This window comes from Triturus cristatus, chromosome 3_2 (genome assembly GCF_964204655.1).
Source record: "Triturus cristatus chromosome 3_2, aTriCri1.1, whole genome shotgun sequence".
Lineage (NCBI taxonomy): Eukaryota > Metazoa > Chordata > Amphibia > Caudata > Salamandridae > Triturus > Triturus cristatus.
Genome location: NC_140584.1, coordinates 288,500,855 through 288,519,578, shown reverse-complemented (window position 1 = coordinate 288,519,578; position 18,724 = coordinate 288,500,855). Strand labels below are relative to the sequence as shown.

At 46.5% G+C, this 18,724-nt stretch overlaps 1 protein-coding gene across 2 annotated transcripts in view; it reads right to left on the bottom strand.

Moving 5' to 3' along the window:
• Window positions 1–1,958: 1,958 nt before the first annotated feature.
• The window catches only part of ASAP3 (ArfGAP with SH3 domain, ankyrin repeat and PH domain 3), a 360,613-nt gene continuing 343,847 nt past the window's right edge, over window positions 1,959–18,724 (bottom strand). For both annotated transcript variants that reach the window (XM_085647656.1, XM_085647657.1), the window contains 3 exons: window positions 7,486–7,639; window positions 5,317–5,445; window positions 1,959–5,129 (listed from right to left, as the gene is read on the bottom strand). In XM_085647656.1, coding sequence (XP_085503782.1) covers window positions 5,055–5,129; window positions 5,317–5,445; window positions 7,486–7,639 — 358 coding nt within the window. In that variant the 3' untranslated portion in view covers window positions 1,959–5,054. The remainder of the gene's footprint in view (window positions 5,130–5,316; window positions 5,446–7,485; window positions 7,640–18,724) is intronic.

Below are 18,724 nucleotides of genomic sequence, written 5' to 3'. Positions count from 1 at the left end.
ACTTCAGAGCCATACTTCCCAATGAGAATGCCTTCTTTACCCAAACTTCCAGGTGTTTCAACTAGCCGTCTGAGGGGACTGTTGGCAAGGTTCCCGTCAATTGTCCTGATGAGCAGAGTGACTGGATGACCAGGCTTTCAGATTAAGGGTGGGTCACCTAGAGCCAGATGATAACGGCGTGCCACCAGCCTGTTAACTGCAGTGGTGAAAGATGGTTTGAGCCAGGACAGGGTCTACAAAGATGATTTAAGGACAGGAGGTGTTCCACAGTGGGTGCTGTTGGCAAGAGGACCTCGGTGAGAAAATTGATCTTAACTTCAGCTGTTGGTAGTTGTAAATTTAAGACTTCAGCATCCTTTTTCACAACAGTATGAAATGGCATTCCTTCTGGTGTGAGTGGTCCAGAAGGAAATTCCCTATCAATTTCAGGGGAAGTGTCAAGGCGCTAGCTGATGAAAGGCCTTGTTATTCTTGCCCTTCGTCACCATTAACACTCACATATAGATAAGGATCGAGGAGACCTGACTCTGAGACAAACAGGTCATGCATGCAGCTCCTGTATATTCCTCTGCCAGCCATTGGGTCTCATTTCATGACCTGTTCTGTGGCACGACTTTGTGGTCAAGTGCCGGTGGAAGTGGTGCCAATAGCGTATTTGGAGGTGCCACCATTCAAGGAATAGTCAGTTGAGGCATTGAGTATGGGTTCACCAAGTCAAATAAATGTGGAGTCGGCGTCAGACCAGGCGGAATAGTACCAAGCAGCATCAGAGCCATAGGCATGAACATTGGGGGGTCATGAGAAGCCATGGGACCAAAAGGTGTGCCAGATGGCACTCATGCTCTCACATAGATTGAGCGCATGGCGTTAAAAAATGACGCCGGTTCCAAGCCCAGAGTTTGAAATTCAAGGAAGGGTGGAGCCAGCATCGGAAACTCAGGTTGTGAAGGCCCTGGCAAATGTTTCCAAAAGGATGGGAGCGGCATTGATGGAAGTTGAGGTGGGTTTTGGCTGGGTCCACTGAAGTCACCAGATTGGGCCCACTCGGAGGCGCATCGACTGGCTCCATGACCACCAACTCCGCTTCTGAAGATAAAGATGCAATGGGAGTCAGAGGGTATCTCAACTTGTCTTTTGCATGTTGCGATGCTTCTTGTGTTCCCTTTTCTTTCCTTTTGAAGTGTGCGAGGAGGGCGACCTAGAGCAAGGTCATGAACGTTGCGGACTATGCTTTTCTTCCCTGTCTCAGACTCCAAAGTATTTTAAATTCTGCTCTCTAATGGCCTTCGGGTGCATGCTTCAGCAGGAGTAGCAGGTGTGGGAGTCATGGTCTGAGCTGAAGTACCAGAGGCAGATGGAATGGGGAACCATAATCGACATTGGGCCCTCACAGTTCTTACAGGGTTTGAACCCAGATTTCTTCAGTGGAGATATTGTACTGCATAAATACATTTTCTGAGAGGAAAAACTCAGAGAGTGAGCTCCGGATCTGCATAGAAGGCAGGGAAAAAGGGGAACTAACGTTGTTAGACTGCGATGGAAGCTATTTGGCTTCAGAGACCACTTCTGGTGTAGCTGTGAAGCCATTCCCCCGTACCGGCGATATGAGAGGTTTGAAATTTTGAGATCTAGACTGAGACCTCGGATTATTCTACAGGTAAGGAATCTGCAGGTAGAAGTATCCATCAGAATAGCTGAATATTTAAAGAGAAATAGACTGACATTCTGTGATCCTAACAGTCATATGCTACTGTACATTATTCAATGGTTATTCATGTAAATTGTTCATACAATGTGAAAATAAAAGTAAGGGTTATGTTACAGCGCTCTTGATTGTGAATCTCTGAATATTTCTGACAGAATGAGGAAAAGGAAGTGATGTGAGTGAGAGAAAAGAGGGAAAGCTGTCAGAAGAGCAATATATGAAGGGTTATGTAAAACAAATCCTTGGACACATGTTTGACTGTACACATTTTTTATTTTAAGTTGTGACAATTAACATTTTACACCTAAGTTCCATGTAGGAGCAGCGGGTCTGGCCCCAGTTCATCTTTTGAATTCCTATGAACATGAACATGAGTGCCCCTGTGGATCCCAGATGTGTGACATCTGTATAAACGCGATTAAGGGCTAGCAATTATATTGCTCAGTAATTCCTCCTTACCCACTGGGTGGGATGGATACATTTTTGTTTGTCTGGCTTTATTATTCACTTAATCTGTTCCAGTTATAATCTGAAAAAAGAGTAGCTGAGTCTATTTGCAGGAAAGCAAACATTTGGAATGTATATTCACTGAAACACAGAAATATTTGTTTTCAGCATAGCATTTTTATAGTTTTTTGTTTACTTCTATTAATAACTGAAAATTGAACACTGCCTCCCTCCCTTCGATTAAGGGATTTTGTAGGCCCCTAAAAGCACTCGTCCCTTCTAAAAGTACCCCTGTTCCTTTACATTTGTTTCCCTGACCCATTAAACTCAGAACTCCATTGGATTGTCTGAGGGGCAAAGTATTTGTAACTGAACATCTGAGACTACTCATGTCTTTACTTTGCTATTTATCCTCACGCTGGAGGTATTTGTCAAGCGGAGTTGTCTTCAGCAAACGACGAAACACTGGCTTGAAAGATCCCTTACTTAGTAGACAGAAAGATAACAGAATATTTTTTTCTTTATTTGCAGCAAAATGTCTAGCTATCATTGTACCCTGCCACCCACATGGGTGAATATGTAGATTGTTCTGCTTACAAATATCACTTTGTAAGCCCCATTTAAAGAAAAAGTCAAGAAAACATTAGGCGCAAATTCTGGATAAAATGTGATATTGGGAATGTATCTATTTACGGATTGTCTCCTGTGGAATTTTGGGTATATGCAGCGAAGGTGAGCTGTATGTTCCAAAGGACCCCATTTCCAACTCATTTAATTATTCACCAAAACAAAAGTGCTACTGCCTGAATGTGCATAAAAAGGACAGTAACCAACTTGAGAACAACAACATTAGTAACATGATTTGAAATTCCATTAGACACAACATTTTTTCTAATAAAAAATACTGACCATGTTGAAAAAATAGCCAAATATTGCTACTCTAGTGTGCCCCTTGTTTAACGCTACTCTAAAAATCATTTAAAAATGTACCCTTACTAGTAATTTTCCAATTTGGAATGAAAGGCTGTATTGGCCATTATTTCAAGTCGTTAGTGGTGAAAGATACATAGCATGTACACCAGAATCACATACCTATTGAGTGGAAGCAGGAGACCCTACTATGCTATGATCTGGGCATGCACTAGAAAACCACAAAGCAACTAGAATAGAAAACCACGCTTTTTGTGCAGAAATTACACAATTCCCACACTACAGCTTTCAGCAACTAAGCAATCAGCAAGGCATCAGAAAACTAGTTTGGACGGAAAAGCAGCTCTGAAAGGTAAAAAGGAGTCCTGAAATTCTCAGGAAAAAACAGACAGAGCAACATTTGGCTTTTAGGTTTTTAAAAGCTTCCAAGTATGACAACTGCCACAGACTCCAGAGGTGGCTCATATGTTTTTTTTTTAAAACAGTCACTGCCAGAAGTGCAGTAGGAAGCGTCAAAAGTGTACTAGAGAGAATAAAAAAGTTGCAGTAACTTTCTAAAACATTGAAAATGCAGCATTTTATTTGTTTGAGTAGACTTCTTCTGAAATAGCCTGTATGAGCAACACTGATAAGCGATGCTAAAAGGTGGGTTTTATGCTACCAGATGATTTGAAGGTGATGGTGGTGGAGAGATTTGTCTGTTCTGTTCCCACTCCACATTACAAAATGAGCTTTCTGAATGCCAACATTGGGTACCATAGCTCTGTGTAAAGGTCTGCTATGTAGGCAATAAATAACCTATTCATCTTTGCCCTTTGACCCTGATGACAGCATGTACAGGCCATACATTATTCACATGAATACTGGCTTCCACTACTGACTCTTGCATTGCTCACCCTAAGAGCTTGCACTGCATGTGGGAGGTTTGCACTCCTTGCAAGAAGAAGGGCTTACCAGTGGCCAATCACACTTTCTAATTGTAGTCTTATTCCTTATAAGTCAGTTTGGCTCAACAGAAAGTCTTGCCAACAAGATAACACTCTCACACCTCAGAGAGAATTTCACACTCTGGATGGCAGTTTCAAACCCTGGGGTGCAATCTCGCAAATAGGAAAACAGTATCACAAAACGGAGGGCAGTCTGGCATCCTAGGTGGTAGCATTTCCGACTGCAGGGCAGTATGCCTGGCTGGTCAGCATCTCACATCCCGGTCAGCAGTCATGTGTCCAGGAGACCACGGAGGCCAACTCGACATCAAATTATAGTCTTCCTTACTTGTGCAAATTCCAGTCTCAGTCCAGGACGAGCTGGCTCTTTTGCTGGAGGTCTATCTTGTTCTGTGGTGAATGTCCAAACACACTGGAAGATAGACCATGGCAGTCACTGAAATGCAATCCCATTGGCGGAAGGGCTATTTTGCACTTTACACACCTCACTGCAAAAACAGTAAAGCAGGTCGGTTATATTCAGAAAGGGCCACCACCTAGCTCAAAGGGAAGGACATATCTTTAAATCTTGTGGTTTTTACCAAAACAAACTAAGCCCATGATGAAAAATTAGGCATTATTCTGCTGCTTTTTGTAAACATCCTTTCAAATGTCACTGGGGGTCTACAAAGCTATCATCGTTTGTTCTCCAAAAGGATCCACATTTCCACCATGAAACACTAACAACACTGCCTGCACAATTCCCTTTGGGCAGTGCAAAGCCAGAGGCAGCCTTCCTTGGTTCACTGAAACAGTCACAAACAGCAAGTGAGTCCAAGTATTTCCAGGTTCCTGGTGTTACATTGTGAACAATGGTCATTGTTTGTGGTTCTTCCCTTTCTTCCTTAGATCTTTTTGCACCGAGACAACGCAGCAGCAGTGAGTGGGTCTTCCTGCTTTCTGTGGCATCACTGCCTAGTGCAAGACGTTGCTTTTAAGAAGCATGTCGCTTCTCTTCCAGTTCGAAGTACACTTGGACACAGCAATCAATCTTGCAAAGGTTGAACCGAGCTAGCAAGGAAAGTGCCCGTCCTGGATCCATTGCCTTCCACATATCCCACCTAGAACAGAAGAAGAGTGCTTAGAGAAGAGTGTTCACAGCAATGAAAAGCTTTCCCTGCATCCCTCTGTATAGGTATTTCTCCTCCTCAACACCTGGGATTCTGGTCACAGGTGAACAGGAGATGTTTTCAACCAGCAGTATTCAAATCATCAAGATGTCCCCAGAAAGTAAGCTTAGGGTCTCACCCAGCAATTGAGATCCTCATCAGATGTCACCACAATCACATCGCCTTTGGAGAACTTCAGCTCACTGGCCTTGCCCACCTTGCAGTCCACAACCGCCTTCGCTCGTTTCTGCCGAGGAAACCCCTTTCTCTGTGGATAAAGGATCAAGTTACATTTAAAACTAAGCATTAATTGACTCAAACAGCCTTGACTAGAATGCCCACTGAAGATGCAGACAGCCTTGACACTATCACATGAAGGACTTTCCGGTCCAGGGGCTGGGGAGATACCCACCCATTGAAGCATACACCATTCCAATAGGAGAACTATACAACCTTGTGATACTTACTACTAATGGGATAACCCTTTTCATGGAGAAATGACAACTCGATGGCACTGTGCAAAATATAGAGGGCTGTCCAAAAACTCGGGACTACTAAGCTCATTGGCCACTTTCAGAAACACGCATGAACAGCCTTCATAATGGCTGGAAGTCTCAACCCTTAGAGAACCAATGTTTAGATGTTTACCAAACTCCTAAGTGCACCAACTCTGATATCCCGACAAACCCTTGCCTCCCAAATTGTGAGATTCTAGGCTAACTAGTATCTGAGCAATCGTTCTTGTACCGTGCAAAGAAAACACACATGCCCAGCCTTCTCTTTGCAGTCTCATGAATGGTGAAGATCTTTAATCTTTCTATTTAGATTTCTACGATCCCTCTTGACTGGAACCATAAAACATGTGATACCCCCCTCCTCAAAAACCTAGGGCAGACTCCATAGTCTTGACTAAATTTTGACCAATATAGCTTCTCCCAATTCATGCCAAGATTAAAGAAAAATGCATCAACAGTCAGCTCTCTGCCTGTTAAGAAGCCAATTATCTTCTCGACAGCTCATAAGCAGGCTTCTGCTCCTTCCACAGCATCGAGTCGGCTCAGTCACCATTGTCAACGATCTTCGAATGCTGCTGAACATAAGGCAAGCTATAGCCCTAATTTTCTAGATTTGACAGCAGCATTTGAGATAGTGTCTCAATTCATTCGGAGTCACAGACTCTTCTCCTTAGGAATATATATATCAAGGCCCTTTCCTGGATCAGGGCCTTTTAAGTTAGTTGCTCTTAATCCATTCACATGCCTCGGTATTCCTCCAATGCCTGCCCTCTGTCTTGTGGAGTCCAACAATGCTCTTCCATGAGGTCTACATTTTTTACCATCCACATGTCCCCCTGTTCATTGGTTTGGTCAATTATCACTCATGCCTCTGCACTGTCACCAAATGAATGAATAGGTGCTTGAAATTTAAGAAAGACAAATCAGGAATCCTCATCGTTGGGATTTCAAACCGACATCTAGACCTTTGAGTGGTGGTCTTCTGACTTCAGCAATCCCTTGAGCCCTCCACATAGGTGAGGAATTTAGGGTCAGATTTTTTAACAAAAATGTTGTTTCTCCATACACATGCCTAGGTGAAAGGTACCTGCTGTAATCATTATATTTGGATCTTCCTGCTTATCTTTTGCATCGGTCACGCATTGTCCAAAATGCCACTACCCGGTTAGAGTTCAGCCTCCGAGCCAGAGTGTCTATGTTTACTCATCTCGAATCCCTGCCTTGGATACCTGTCATTAAACGTTGATAGTTCAAGCATACCGGCCAACAGCTCTGATTCCAGCAGGAGACTCCTGAATTTTTAAGCTAAAAGGGCTCTATTTTAGCAGTCTCCTGCCTAAAATTGCCTTTACTTCATTGTGTGTTAATAGGGGAAAATAAAGTCCCTTGATTTGTTTTTCAAAATCTTTCTAGTTTGAAAATGCTGGCATGTATGGATAAAGGCAGTTTGTTTTGGTCATTGTGTTTCATATGAGTCCGATCCCCAATGCCTCAGAAGAACATTCCATAACTACTTCTTCTCAAGATCCTTAAGTTTGTTCTCAGCATTATGGCATAAGGTCCCCACATAAAACAAAGAGATGTTTATGCCGCAAAACTTTGGAACCAACTCCCTCTTTCTCTCAAAAACATACATGACATGAACTCTTTCAGGAAATCCCAAAAACCTGGCTATTCACTTATATGTATCTTCTGTTTCCAGTAAGAACTTTGCTCCTAGCACCAGGACACCCTGTTGGGTATTATCAAATAATAACTACACCTCAATAACAGCCCCAGGCAAATGTTTTTACCGGCACAAGTTTCCTTGGAAAGAGTGGCACGCTGGAGGCTGGAGTTGGCATCCTAGCCAAGGGCACATCTTCGCTGCTCCCAGGGCTCTGAGGTGAAAGGCTGGAGTTGGAAGTCTTCGAACTGGTTCTGCGGTATGACTTGATGCCATCAGAACTGAAAGAGAAAAGGAAAAACATGGTCAGTGGGGAACAAAGTATTTTCTAAGGCAAAAGAGGGAATAAGGTGGAAAAGGGAAAAAGGGCTCGGAGGTCCAACAGTACACTCGAAGGAGTGTCGGGAGTTTGAACAGCTCATGGAATGTACTCATTGCTGAAGAAGAGAAGGGGTGTAGTTGATTAAAGCCAGGTGGGTGGAGTTGATTAAAATGTTGTGGGAGAAGATAAAAAATGGAAACTGTGGTAGAAGGTAATGCGTTACAGGGCATTACAGTAGGGGACCTGGGGAGAGAGAAAGAAGCATGTCTGGGAATGCATATGTGAAGAAGAATCCAATAGGCCCTGTACAAAATGTGCTTCTATGAAAGATTCTTGGGAAACAGCATTGATTATGCACACTTAAGTGATCAACAACATTTATGGCATATGAAAAAAGTCCTTAATTAATGAAAAGAGTAAGAGGGTAATTTAAATCGTGAAGGTGAGTACGGACTACTGGAAAAAGACAGGTGATCCTGCCCCATCAGTCTCACAGTTCCCCCACTCTTTAGAGCCTGTGGAGCCTCCACTGTTCCTGTGGTTGGAATCCTATGACCTGAGGACCCATTCGCCAGAGAGCAATCAGGTCATTTTAGTATTCTATTTAGGGTGGGACGCAAGGCAGTCCAGACAATTTAACCACTCAATGGCGTGAAAAAACTCCCTGCACATTGAGGTCATATAGATGGTTTGATTTTCCAGAATCCTTTCCCCCTTTGTGAGTTTATTCTTGAGGAACCTACTGGGCAGATCAAATATGTCTTCCTCTTACTAAAGGTACACTGTCTTCAATGGACCCACCACAGTGCCGGCATTACTGAACAAAGAGGGATCCCTGTTGGTGAGGTGGGAATCTTAAGGTATGGTGAGTGGTCTCCTGCGGGGATGGCGGAGGAGATTGCTGACCTGACAAACTGTCAGTCATACTTTAAACAACTCCTTAGGCCTTCACTGCTCAACAGGAGTTGCACCTTCACAGAGGAGTAGACTGGAAATCCCTCGAGCCCAGGTGTAACATGTCATTGCTCTTGGGGATCTCAAATCCAGGTGCGCCACCAAAACCTTGCCACCTCTGTGGGTAGCTGGGAATGAGGATCCCTTGGGGAGAGCCATAGGTCACCAGCACCCAAAGGAACAAGGGATGCAGAATGAAACATTTAAGGGCATCTCTGAGATTATCCCTATTAATGGTAGATCCATCACCCCCACATGGCCCTTCACTATATTACAGGTTCTACCAATGGGATACTAATCAGAGACACAGACAGTACATACCATCCACTGAAGAAACTCAGAATACTCTGTTTTTTTTTTTTTTTGCACCATGGCAACAAAGCCAGGCTATTTCCAGTTTTCTTCAATTCAGAGACTTTAAAATAATTCCATCTATTGAGCAACTTTAATTATATTTTTCTACAATCATAATCATATCTTGGACCCAAGCTCTTCATTTTTTGGACCTATTCAATGAGTTAAAGGATTTTTATACAGTATCGGAGAAGAATTACATTTTGTTGTCTCACATACATCTAACACTTTCACTTTTGCTCTGTGTCTGAGATTGGTTAATTGTTGTATAGAGATGGCTGCCAGAAATATGTATTGGAATTTAAGGTGTATCAAAATATCAGTGATATGTTTTTTTTTTTTTTTTTTAAAACCTTTATTTGTGCATATTAAAAGAACAAATACGGGCCTACAATCATCAGGCCGGCCACAAAACGGTTAAGCACTGAGACAAACATTACATCCCCTGTGCATCAATGGTCAAGATTAGCAACGATTCAGGAGTTATACACTGGAGAGATCCTTGACACCAGGGGAAGGAGAAGTGAAGGTTAATTTTAAGGTTTTCAAAATAATTTTATCGAGGAAAAAGTCAGTAGAGGATAGAACCAAGGAGATTCGAGTCCGCAAGATGGCTTCATCACACGGGAGAGCAGCAGCATCATTAAAAACGGCCATAGAAAATCTCAGACAGTGAGGCGATGCAGTTATATAACAGGATAGTCACATGAGTAAATACGCACCCCTCCAAAGCCGCCCCCACTCAATCCACCCCACACCCGGACCCCGAATCGGAAACAAGGAGAGCGCAGAGACATAGAAGAAAAAGGCCCATAGAACTAAAAAGAAACAGTAAATTACCCCCCCACCCTACACCAATGCGGAGGCTACGGCCTGCCCCCCCCCCCCAGCATAGTGCCTGTCGCCCAATGAACCCGAAATATAGACAAGAGAGAAAGTAGGAATAAAGGAAAGAAAATAAGAAAACAAAGAAGAAAGCGGGGAGGAGCCCACGTAACCTCGGAGCGCCCGAAACCACCGGCCAACTACGTCTCCACACACTGAGAACCCACTACACACAAAGGCGGTCGTGTGAAGATAACGTGTCACAACAATATAATGAAGGCAGACAATTCGCGACGAGTGCGCACAACATATGCAGACAGTTCCAGTCCCAGTCCAGCCCATCCGTGAAACCATGGTGATAGAAATCAATCTAGCCCTGGCCCGATCGCGGGCGTAAGATTAGACTAGCCCCCACATGAAGGCCCCGCAGCCCGTGCAGACAAAGACAATATGGCCGCTGGGGAGAAGATGGAGAAGTAGAGTCACAAAATGGCCGCCGATCATCTATTGAGGTCCCCTTGTGCACCATATAAAATCCAGACCTGGCCTGTAAAGTACAGGAGTTCCACATAAAAGAAGCCGTAGGCCACCGTGAACGGTTCCTCGAGGACGTCAGGTGTCGCTCAGCTGGATACTCTTGCGGGCGCGGTGAGGCAGGCAACAACAAAGCAGGCAGCAATGAACGGGGAAACAAAGTGTCCACAATTGAGCAGGAGATCGATTGATCCTGGGTGCCGGGAAAGCCAGATGCAGACACCAGTGTAGCACGGTTATACCCAGTCGTTGCGTCCCCGCAAGAGGACAGAAGCACTGGCAGACCCACGTCTTGTTGAGAACAAACGGGGCGCTCACGACCCGCAGCCGACAGTATGGAGTCGAACCGCTCACTCAGCGTTTGCAAGCCAACACACAATTGCAGACGAAAGTCCCGCAGGGCAGCCAGAACGGAGCCGCATGTCAGCGGAAGCTGCGCCCCCACATCGGCAGCAATCCGGGACGGCACTGTGGAGCTGGAGTCTGGTAGAGGGAGGGCGAAGCGGGCAGCGGGCGAGACCGGAGCATCACCCCCCAGCAGCGAGCAGGCAATCAACGCCATGTTTTACCGCTGAACGGTACAGTGGCCAGGGGGGGGATCGTAACAAGGAGGCAATTCCCCGCAGGTCTGCGCCGCAACAGGTGAAAGCCAACAGTCGCTTCCCCTCCCTCGGACTCTCTTTGCAGCCGACTGGCAATAGAAGAAGGGGGTCTGCAGCCTTCCACAGCGCGGGCCACAGAGCGGGGCAGGAGACTCGCCACACCGGGGCTTACCCTATAGCTCCAGCCCGTCAGGTGAAAGGTGAAGGAGGTGTCCGGGCGTCTCTCCCCCGGCTCGTCTGGCGACAGTCCGTGGTGTGAGGCGGGATCGGGGCCGCGGGGCTCAGATTTGCGCCGGGTGTCCAGTGACTGCGGAGCTTCCAGGGGGCCGGCCAAGGCCACAATGGAGCAGGGGTCCAGCGCGGAGAACAAAGGCACCAAGAGCTCCGGCATCCGGGCGGGCTCAGACTCCGGGAAAGCGGCGGCGCGGTCAGCGCGTCGTCGCGCACGTTGCACCTCGAAAATCGGCGAGGATAGGAATCAGGATGATAGTCCGAGGCCAAGGGCCGGCGGAGCCGGGCGCTCAAGCGTCTGCTCCGGTCGCCATCTTGGCTCCTCCCCAGTGATATGTTTTTAAGTTAATAATCCTTGCTACCACATGGTGAATCTTGTATGCAAGTGTATAGAGGAAACGTACTGTTATCTGAGAAGCAGAGAAAGATTATTTTGTTTTCCGTAATCAAATATATAAAAATGTTGTCCTAAACAACATTAGCTCTGAGTTCAGATGGCTGCAACCTAACACGTACAAATGCCCACAATTGCCAGCTAAAATCACTTTAGACTCTTCAATGCACAAAAAGCCTTTCATTGTAAATTGAAGAATGCAACAATTTGAATCAATTGATTTAATATTGATCCCCATGTCATTCTGAATATACTCCATGTACAAATTCGCTGGTCACCCTATTTTAACAATTAGCTCAAAAAATCCTGTAGGGAAACAACCCTGCAGTTCAGTCAATTGGATGAATCAACTCAATGACTATCGCCTTGACCGAAGATAATTTTCCTAGATAAAGGTCAGGTAAAGCAGAATCTCCAACTCACAGCTCGTGAGCCTCTGGTACCTCACCAGCTGCCGGTACGTTGCTTAGAAATGTGGTGTTCAGTTCAATATGTTATTTGGAGGGTCTGTATCTAATCAGTGCTCGATTAGATTCCACATGCAGAAAGGAGTGCTGCTATCAGTGGCAGTTAACCAAACCAAGGGCACCTGCAGTCCAACCAATCCCCATGTGAAACAGAAGCATGGTGGCTGGCCATATTGCAGGACCGCTGCCATCTTCAATGCTGGGTGTGCTGAGGATGGGGCTAGGAAAGATAAATGCATGTGGCAGTTGGAGAAGTTCAATTGCATACCTGAAGGAGCAAAGGTGTAGGAGTGTGAGCTAATTATAGAAGCTTTCTGAAATCCATGAAGAACAACCCAAGAGTGAGAATGTAGAAATCCACAGTCTTCAGTGACTGATAGGAGAGAATGGGTGTAGAGTAAGAGTACATGTGTGTTTGTCTGCCTTGTGTAAAGACCTCTTTGGCACACAGCTTTCTTCGCCAGGCATATGGGACTCATCTCTAACACAATGGTGGCCATTCCTACCAGAATGATGGCCAAATCTTGTATAATGGTGGCTCTGGCATAATTATGACCCTTCAACATATATTTTGAGAAATTATGGCCCTTCCTGGCATAATATCGATCACTGCTGCCAAAAGAATTTCCAACTTTGAGATATTGTGGGCCTTGTTTTGCACTGTGATGCCCAGCCCCTGCATAACTGTGGCCTTGTAATTAAGGTGGTTTTTCTAGAACTAAACGTGATGGCCAACCTTGGTGGTGTATAGACCATCTTTGGCATACAGTGGGTTGCAACACATTTCATCAGCCCAACCTTGGCAATATAGCTGCACCCCTGGTATAACAAATACAATGTTCGACATATTTTCGGCATCCAGCCCCAGAAGAAGGGTCCATGGGTGCGCATGTTTTTGGCAAAATTCAAGCATATATGGCATTACAGTGCCCATTCCTCACATTATGATGGCCATCCTTCACATATTGGGTGCAACTATGAAATTTTGCTATTTCTTTGGCCAGCCATGGTATGTGATGATAAGACTTGGCATATGAGGCTGAATCTACCCATGCGAAGCTTACACGTGAGTACAGATGAAAACAACAGGCCTATGTCTCAGAATTAAAGTGAAATGACTGAAAATTAAAATAGGTATTTGGTGGCCAAATTGGTGTTATTTTCTCAAGAAATGGCAAACTTTTTTTGGGCAGGGTTGAGTACGTTTTAGGGTGAGACATATGTCTTTCCTGGTCTGAGGACAGTGACGGCCCCCGTGGTGGGACGGGCATGGATGGGACTTTTCTCCTGAGTGGGATTCCCTAGAGAGGTAGTGTCTGAACGAGGTACAAACTTAATTTCCAAGTATATGAAGTGTCTGTGGCAGGAGTGTGGGGTAACCTACAAGTTTACCACTCCTAACCCCCCCAAGGAAATGGGTTGGTTGAAAGATTCAACCGAACCCTAAAATGCATGATTATGGGTCTTGAGGAACCTCTGAGGTGTAAGTGGGACGTCCTCTTACCATGCCTGCTGTTTGCATACCGTGAGGCGCCACAGAAATCTCTAGGGTTCAGTCCCTTTGAGCTCCTCTATGGTCACCCAGTGAGATTACCTCTGAGTCTGGTCAAGGAAGGCTGGGAGCAATCTCCCAGGAAACATCCCCAGGATGTATATAGCTACATGCTGCCCTTCAGAAACCAGACTAGGCGTTTCAGGAAACTCGCTGAGGCGAATCTGGAAGCCAGCCAGAGGAGATGAAGTGGTGGTACGACCAGAATGCCACTCTGGTAGAGCTTCAGCCTGGTCAGAAAGTGTGGGTCATGGCCCCAGTGGAGCCTTGTGCGCTCCAGGATAAGTGAACCGGACCATTTGAGATGGTGGAGTGCAAACGTCCGGTTACCTACTTGGTGGAATTGTGGTCTCCAAGGAACCCCTTGCGGGTCCTGCATGTTAACCGCCTGAAGCCCCACTTGGATAAGTGGACCGGACCATTTGAGATGGTGGAGCGCAAACGTCCTGTTACCTACTTGGTGGAATTGTGGTCTCCAAGGAACCCCTTGCGGGTCCTGCATGTCAACCGCCTGAAGCCCCACTTGGAGAGGTCCGAAGTGGGCATGCTCTTAGCGACAGATGATGGAATGGAGGAGGAGACTGAGCCTCTTCCTGACCTACTGTCGGCGACAGAGCAAGATGGGTCAGTGGATGGTGTAAACCTCTCTTCCACCCTGACCCCTGAGCAACAGAATGACTGCCGCCAGTTTTCTGATCTGTTCTCCCTGATCCCCAGTGCCACTGATTGGTGCATTCATGATGTGGACACTGGAGATAGTTCTCCTGTGAAGCACAAAACTTACAGGGTGACTGACCGGGTGAGAGCTTGCATCAAGGAGGAGGTCTCCAAGTTGCTTGCGTTAGGGGTAATTGAGTCCTCTAACAGTCCTTTGGCCAGCCCAGTGGTCTTGGTCCCAAAGGCTGCTGCACCGGGTGCCACGCCAGAACTCCGGTTCTGTGTGGACTACCGAGGGTGCAATTCAGTCACGAGGACTGACTCGCATTCCATCCCATCCCCAGAGCTGATGAGCTCATAGATCGGTTAGGGCCTGCCCGGTACCTCAGCACGTTTGATCTAACGTCTGGGTACTGGCAGATTGCCTTGACTGATAGGGCAAGAGAGAGATTAGCATTCTCAACACCAGTTCTGGTTGTTGCCCTTTGGGATGAAGAATGCCCCTGCCACCTTTCAGAGGTTGGACAACCACGTGTTGGCTGGACTGGAAGAGTTCAGTGCCGCCTACCTGGATGACATTGCAGTGTTCAGCGCCAGTTGGGAAGAACATCTGCACCACCTCTGGGAAGTGTTGATGGCGCTGCGGAGGGCAGGCCTCACGATCAAGGCAATTAAGTGCCAGATCGGGCAGGGTTCCATGGTGTACTTGGGACACCAGGTTGGGAGCGACCAGGTGGCGCCCCTACAGCTCAAGATTGAGACCATCCTGGCATGGGAGCCCCCAAAACCCAGACAGAGGTGAGATCCTTTTTAGGACAAACTGGGTATTACAGGTTTGTCAAGTGGTATGGCAGCATTGTTGCACCCTTGACAGAGCTGACTTCCAGGAAGCAGCCCAAGAAAGTGATTTGGACTGACACCTGTCAGAAAGCTTTTGAGGCCCTGAAAACTGCTATGTGCATGGCGCCCGTGCTCCTGGCACCCAACTTCTCCAGAGAATTTATCGTTCAGACAGATGCTTCAGAGCATGGTGGGGGGGTGTTTTGTCACAGATAAATGAGGAGGGCCTAGATCAACCCGTAACCTTCATCAGTAGGAGGTTACTTCCACGGGAACAGAGGTGGAGTGCGATTGAGCGTGAGGCATTTGCTGTGGTCTGGGCGCTGAAGAAGTTGAGACCATACCCGTTTGGGACTCACTTCCGGGATCAGACAGACCACAGGCCCCTCAGATGGTTGATGCAGATGAGGGGTGAGAATCCAAAGCTGTTGAGGTGGTCCATTTCCCTACAGGGGATGGATTTCATGGTGGAACACCGCCCTGGTACAGAGCACGCCAATGCTGATGGTCTGTCCAGATTTTTCCGCCTTAGTGATGAGAACTTCCAGGAGGTAGGGTAGTTCTTACCATATTTCAGCTGGAGGGGACACGTGTTAGACCTGGCACCTTGGCGTGTGTCTCTCTTCCATTTTTTGCTGTTGCACCATGTGTTTTGCTGGTTATAGATGCTTTGGGCACTGTGCCACTGCTGTCCAGTGCCACAGTGCAAGTGCTCCCTATGGTAAATTGATGTATGGATTAGTGACTCCATGATTGGCTGGTTTGGTTTACTTGTCAGACCCTAGTACAGTGCACTGAGTGTGCCCAGGGCTTGTTAACCAAATGCTGCTGGTGGACTTGCAGCACTGGTTGTGCCACCCACAGAAGCAGCCTGTAAAAGTGTCTCAGGTCTGCCATTGCAGAGCCTGTGTGCAGTCTGGTACTGCCATGCTGACTGGACAAATGCACCCACTTGCCAGTCCCTAAACCTTCCCTTTTCTGCATATTAGTCACCCCTATGGTAGGCCCAACGGCAGGGTGCATTTTAAATATAAGGTAGGACATGCCCTAGTGTGTGTGGCATGTCCTAATAGTGAATTACAGCCATTTTCGCGATTCACTATTGCAAGGCCATCTGTTCCCCATAGGCCAGAATGGGCAGTTTGGCTATTACATCTTATAATCCTAACTGACTCAGGGAACTAGGTACATATTCGAGTTTAGTATGCTTGAACTCAGAATGATAAAATGCATCTTTTAGTGAAGTTGGTTTTAACATTCTGTGTTTGAAAATATCACTTTTAGAAAGTAGGTATTTTCTTGCCTAACCATCCAAGCCTGCCTCTGCTAGGTTGTGTATTCCTTGTCTGGAGAGGGCTGAATAGAGAGATCTGCATGTAGATGGGTGGGAGGAGTTGCACCTGGGACCTGAATAGGGCTGGGCCTTCCCTCCACAATGCTGGCTCCACCTCCTGTGGTGCGTCTGATGTCCCTGATCTGCACTGTGAAAGGAAAGAACGAGTCATGTAAACAGAGTGCTCCAGGACTGACCAGAACTGTTTTGGACTAGGCAATGGCCTCTCTGCCTTCAGAGAACAAAGAGAAACTGTGTATCAAAGGGGGACCTAGACCCCAGAACTTTAGATCACTTTTGGGAAACAAGAAGAAACCTTTGCTGAGGAGAGGAACCAGACAGAGTGAGGAGAGACTATCCCTAATCTTGATGGATTGGTCTGCAGTGGTTTCCTGACTGCCAAAGAGAGGAGAGAGGAACTTTGTGTGTACTTTCATCAACTTGATAAGGATCTCCAACGGCTTGAGACAGAGATTGCCTCCTGCTAAAGTCTCAGGGACAACAGACTTCAACCACCAGATCCCCAAGAGTCTTTTGGAAGGGCCTGCTGCTGTGCGGGGCTTTCTGAGGGACTGCGTGTCGCAAGGAGCTGGAAGCGTGATGCACGAAGAAGTGCGTTGGCGAACTGCCGCTGTCGCTTTACAACCCGAAAGCGCCTCGCATCGCTGGAGAAGAGGATCGACGTCGCACCAGACGCCGTCGCATCATCGGAGAAGAGTCTTGCAGCCGCAGCTGCTGTCGTCGCATCGCTGGGAAAGCGTGTCGCTGCTGCAGTTGTCGCATCGTTGCTGAAGCGCCTCGCATCGCCGGAGAAGAGGATCGACGTCGAATCAGACGCCGCCGCATCACCGGGAAGCGTGTCGCAGGGCCTGTCGCAGCTCAGAAGAATCGTTGAGTCGCCGCACGGCCGTTAGGCGTTCACGCATCGTGTCGCATCAAGAAGATGCCATCTTTGTCGCATTGTACCGATCTTCATCACATCACAGCGTTGCGAGCCGCATCGCCACGGAAGCGCAGTAAGAAACCGACGCATCCCCTCCCCTTGCAGATAAGAAACAACGCATACCCTACATATCAGTAGGGACCCGACGCATCACCGTTCTTGCGTGTAAGGAACCGTTGCATCACCATCACTGCAACATTTTCGTTGTATCGCGTTACGCATCCTAAGGAACATTGAACTCAAAGTGTCGCATTTTAACATCTAAAGAGAACTAAGCGAATTCTACCTTTTAAGTACAGTATTGTGGATTTTTGTCCTTTTTGGTCTTGTGTTAAGTCTATATTAAGAATACTTATTTTTATACTACAACTTGTGTGGTGTCCATCTGTAGTATTGTCACTGGGTTACTGTATGTGTTCACAAATGCTTCACACACGGCCTCTGAGATCAGCCTGTCTGCTCGTGCCAAGCTACCAAGGGAGTGAGCAGGGGTTATTTTAGGAGTGTTACCCTTTATGCTGACTAGACGCAAGGGCCCCTACTCGGTCAAAGGTACCTACCTCTGCCAACTAGAGACCCCCAAATCTAACAATAGTCATAATAGTTTAATACTCCTGGATGATTTTCATTGATGAGACGTCGCTCGTACACAGGGCAAAGACCACTGCTGGAGTACTTAATTTGTATTAAAAAAATAAAATAAAAAGTGCCCTTCTGAGGAGACCACTGCAGCTTGCACCACCCATTGTCAATGTCAGCATGACCAATGAGACTTTTTATACATTAAAAATGACTTATACCTGCCACCCAAGCTATTCCTTTATGCTTTGGGGGGCAGGTACTTTATGTATTTAGAATAAATAAACAACGGTTGTTGGCCTCATCACAAAATTAGGCAAGCAGCACCACCATGTGGCACACTGTCCAAGGTGCCAGTATTCACAATTAAGTGCCGGTGCCGAGCACCGGAAACCACTGGCTCAAATTAAGCACTGCCCTGAGGTACACGTATGCACACAGCAACTAGTCCAATCACTGAGGAGGGACAGATCCTCTTAACCACTGATGCGACGTTAACCAGTGTGAATAAGGATTATGTTTCTTGTGTAAATATCTATTCTTGGCATGTAGTGCTGTAGATTCACACGCTTTGCATACTCCTGCCATCTATTGTTGGGTCTGGATGTCTGCAAGTTGTTTTTCTTCTAAGAAGTCTTTTGAGTCACGAGGTAGAGTGACTCCTCTCGGTGATAATGCACATGGGCATCTTCTCCACTGCTAGATTGTTTTCCTGCAGACGGGTGAGAATGAAGTGTAAGAAAAGAGATGCATACGAAAAAAGTGAAGGTACTCTGATG